This window comes from Asparagus officinalis, chromosome 2 (genome assembly GCF_001876935.1).
Source record: "Asparagus officinalis chromosome 2, Aspof.V1, whole genome shotgun sequence".
Classification (NCBI taxonomy): domain Eukaryota; kingdom Viridiplantae; phylum Streptophyta; class Magnoliopsida; order Asparagales; family Asparagaceae; genus Asparagus; species Asparagus officinalis.
The window spans coordinates 12,904,845-12,908,553 of record NC_033795.1 but is presented as its reverse complement, the minus strand read 5'-3'; the positions used below and the strand labels follow the sequence as shown (position 1 = coordinate 12,908,553).

General features: G+C 44.6%; 1 protein-coding gene across 1 annotated transcript in view; it reads left to right on the top strand.

Annotated features, from left to right (window-relative positions):
• Positions 1 to 917, top strand: part of LOC109830849 (myb-related protein 308-like) — a gene marked incomplete at its 5' end in the record, with an annotated part of 1,215 nt that extends 298 nt beyond the window's left edge. Inside the window, 2 exons of the mRNA XM_020398210.1 lie at positions 1 to 127; positions 357 to 917. The exon at positions 1 to 127 is cut by the window's left edge and continues 12 nt beyond it. Coding sequence (XP_020253799.1) covers positions 1 to 127; positions 357 to 801 — 572 coding nt within the window. The remainder of the gene's footprint in view (positions 128 to 356) is intronic.

The window sequence follows — 3,709 nt, the reverse complement described above, 5'->3', positions numbered from 1 at the left end:
TGCTTCGATGTGGGAAGAGCTGTCGCCTTCGATGGATAAACTATCTCCGGCCTGATCTCAAGAGAGGAAACTTCACGGAGGAAGAGGATGAGCTTATTATCAAGCTCCATGAATTACTCGGAAACAAGTATGTTTCGATTTTAATTAAATTAAACATGCTCCTTTTTTTCATTTAAGACTCAAAAAAAAAAAAATCTCACGCCTATTCTTAATTTTGCTCATCAATTTACAAGCATATATGTTTGGTTTTCTAATCCTCTCTCTTGTTCTTTTGAAATATTGTAATTTTTGTTTTCTCCTCTTTGCCTTTCTCACATATATCCTGATGAAACATTCACATATATTTTGCGTAACAGATGGTCTCTAATTGCGGGTAAATTACCCGGGAGAACAGACAACGAGATCAAGAACTACTGGAACACGCACATAAAGCGCAAGCTCCTCAGCCGCGGCCTTGATCCTCAAACCCACAGACCCCTCAACGGCTCTCTCCGACATAAACACCAAGAAATCATCTCAATTATGTCAGCGGAGCACAACAACACAGCGAAGCCTAGTTCACCTGAGAGCTCAGCCGACGGGGACCGTTGTCGAGAGCTCGACCTCAACTTATCCATCAGCCTCCCTGACCATCATGGTCAGTCTCCGACAAGTAGGGCGTCACGAACAAATTACGACCGAGCCACTTGCTTCTGCTGCAGCCTGGGGTTGCAGAACAGCGAGGCATGTAATTGTAAGGTGATGCGGAGCCCAGATGTGCTTAGATACTGTAGAGAGTTGGAGGATGGGTATAATGGATAGATACAGTTTATATTTGAAAAGGAGGTAATGTTGTTTAAAAAAATTCAGTAAGTATCAAATGGGGGTTGGTGATGTTTAAAATTTGTTTGTATATACATATACAGGGAGCTTAGAAAGGAGTGGAATAGTAGAAAGTATTAATCAGTAGTAATTATCTGTGATATATATGTTGCGCCTGGAGGAAGCCTGCACAATCTCCAACGAGTCGGTAAACAATGCCAGAAGTGAAAGACCCTAGAGGGGGGTGAACAGGGTTTATGGACAAATAATATGCAATTAAAAGATATTCTAATAAATCACACAAAAAAATAAAATGCAATGACAATAAAAGAGAGTAGGGATAGAGATAGTTAGCCAATTGATGACACGCGGTATGTTCACTGTTGGGGATTCGAAACAATCAATCGAACCCTTGCCCTTCCGGACCTTGTGTTGAAAGTAGGAAAGTAGGAATAAAACCACAAATAAAGATCTAACTTGCAAAAACAGTAAGGGAGATGAACACACAGATTTAACGAGGTTCGGTAACGTGCCTACGTCCTCGGGAGCCACACCACACAATCTTTTTATTAATTGAAGAAGAAAATATAAGCTCTCAAACAAGGGGTTAATCTCTCTGAGATTCTCTCTTTCTTTTGCAGTCAAAAAACTCTCTTTTGATGTCTCTTAAACCCTAAAAACGTTTGGGGTATATATAGAATCCTGAAACAAAACAGATTCCCAAACAGTTTAGGAAACTGTCTGGACGATTCGCGGTCGACCGCCGTGCCAAGGCCGGTCGACGGGCCAGAAAAAAATGTGTTTACAGGGTCCTGTGCACATTTGCGATCGACCACAGCGGTCACGCCGGTCGACCGGCCAGAGCGTCAGAAACTTCTCAGTTTCCTGCAGTGCACGCTCCGCCTTCGTCTTCTACTCGTGAAGGCCAACTGAAGTTGCGCACAACTCCAGTTTCTCAATGGTGACTGCCTTCGTCAACATGTCCGCCGGATTTTGACTCCCCAAAATCTTCATTAAGTGCAACTTTCCGTCCTCGATCAGCGAGCGTATAAAATGGTATTTAACGTCGATGTGCTTCGTTCTGGCATGATATACTGGATTCTTGGCAAGATGTATAGCGCTCTGGCTATCACAATAAAGAACTCCTCTCCCTTGCTTCAGATCCAACTCTTCCAAGCACCCGTTCAACCAGATCATCTCCTTGCTTGCTTCAGTCACCGCGACATACTCAGCCTCGGTTGTAGACAAAGTCACAATCTTCTGCAGACGTGAGACCCAGCTCACTGCTGTCGACGCTAAGATATAAACATATCCCGTGGTGCTTCGCCTCGTATCATGATCACCGGCGAAGTCCGCATCCACGTATCCCTGCAGCACCATCTCCTTCCTCCTGAAACATAGTGGCTTGTTCGTTGTTCCCCTCAAGTACCGCATTATCCACTTCACGGCCTCCCAATGCTGCTTTCCTGGATTGCTTGCAAATCTGCTCACAACTCCCACTGCATTGGCGATGTTCGGCCTCGTGCAAACCATCGCGTACATGAGACTCCCAATGGCTGAAGAATATGACACCATGCTCATATGCTCTCTATCTGCATCTGTCTTAGGCGATTGCTCCTCAGATAACTTGAACTGACTTCCAAGGGGTGTGCTAACAACTTTAGCATTCTGCATATTGAACCTCGGAAGTACCTTCTCAATGTATTCAGCTTGGCTCAATCTCAATGTCCCTTCAGCTTCATTCCTACTGATTTGCATCCCTAGAATCTGCTTCGCTGCACCCAGATCCTTCATTGCAAATTCCTTTGCTAGCTGCCTCTTCAAACTATTTATCTCTTCTAAACACGGTCCTGCTACCAACATGTCATCAACATATAATAACAAAATAATGAAGCTGGACTCGAACCTTTTGAAATAACAGCAATGATCCGAATTGCATCTTCTGTAGCCATTGTTCTGCATGAAGTTATCAAACTTCTTATACCACTGTCTCGGAGCCTGTTTCAAACCATATAAGCTCTTCTTGAGCTTGCACACCATCTCTTCCTTTCCTTCTTCAATGAAGCCAACAGGCTGCTTCATGTAGATTTCTTCATCCAAGTCACCATGAAGAAAGGCAGTCTTCACATCTAACTGCTCAAGGAAGAGGTCTTCTGCAGCTACCAAACTCAACACCACTCTGATGGTTGTGAGTTTCACAACAGAGGAAAATATCTCCGTGTAGTCCACTCCTTCCCGCTGTTGAAACCCTTTCACTACTAATCTGGCCTTGAATCTCTTGCTTCCATCACTCTCCTGCTTGACCCGGTAGACCCATTTATTATGTAAGGCTTTCTTCTGTGCAGGTAGCTGGGCTAACTCCCATGTCTCATTAGTGAGTATAGAATCCATCTCCTCCTGCATCGCATGCTCCCACTACTGAGATTCACTCACTTGCACTGCCTCTTCATAACACTCCGGCTCTCCGATATCTGTTAAGAGTAGATAATCAAGTGACGAGAGGTATTTGGGATTTGGTTTGGGTACCCTAGATGACCTCCTAGGCTCCACGCCCTGGGTAGTAGCTTCTGCACCTGTAGTCTCCTCCGTTCTACGGTCAGAACTGACATCGTCACCCCCATCTAGAAGTTCCTCCAAATCCATGTACTCGGATCCACCTGTATCCGTAGTGCTGCTCCCACTGTTTTGGCTATCCTTGGCATTATCCCTGTCTTTGTACATCACCTCCTCATTGAATATCACATCCTGGCTCCTGATGATCTTCATGTTCTTCTCATCCCAAAGGCGATACCCGAACTCATCAATGCCGTATCCAATGAATGTGCACTTCTGTGACTTAGCTTCTAGCTTGTCCCTGACATGGTCACTGATATGAACATAAGCCACGCAACCAAATACCCGCAAGTGT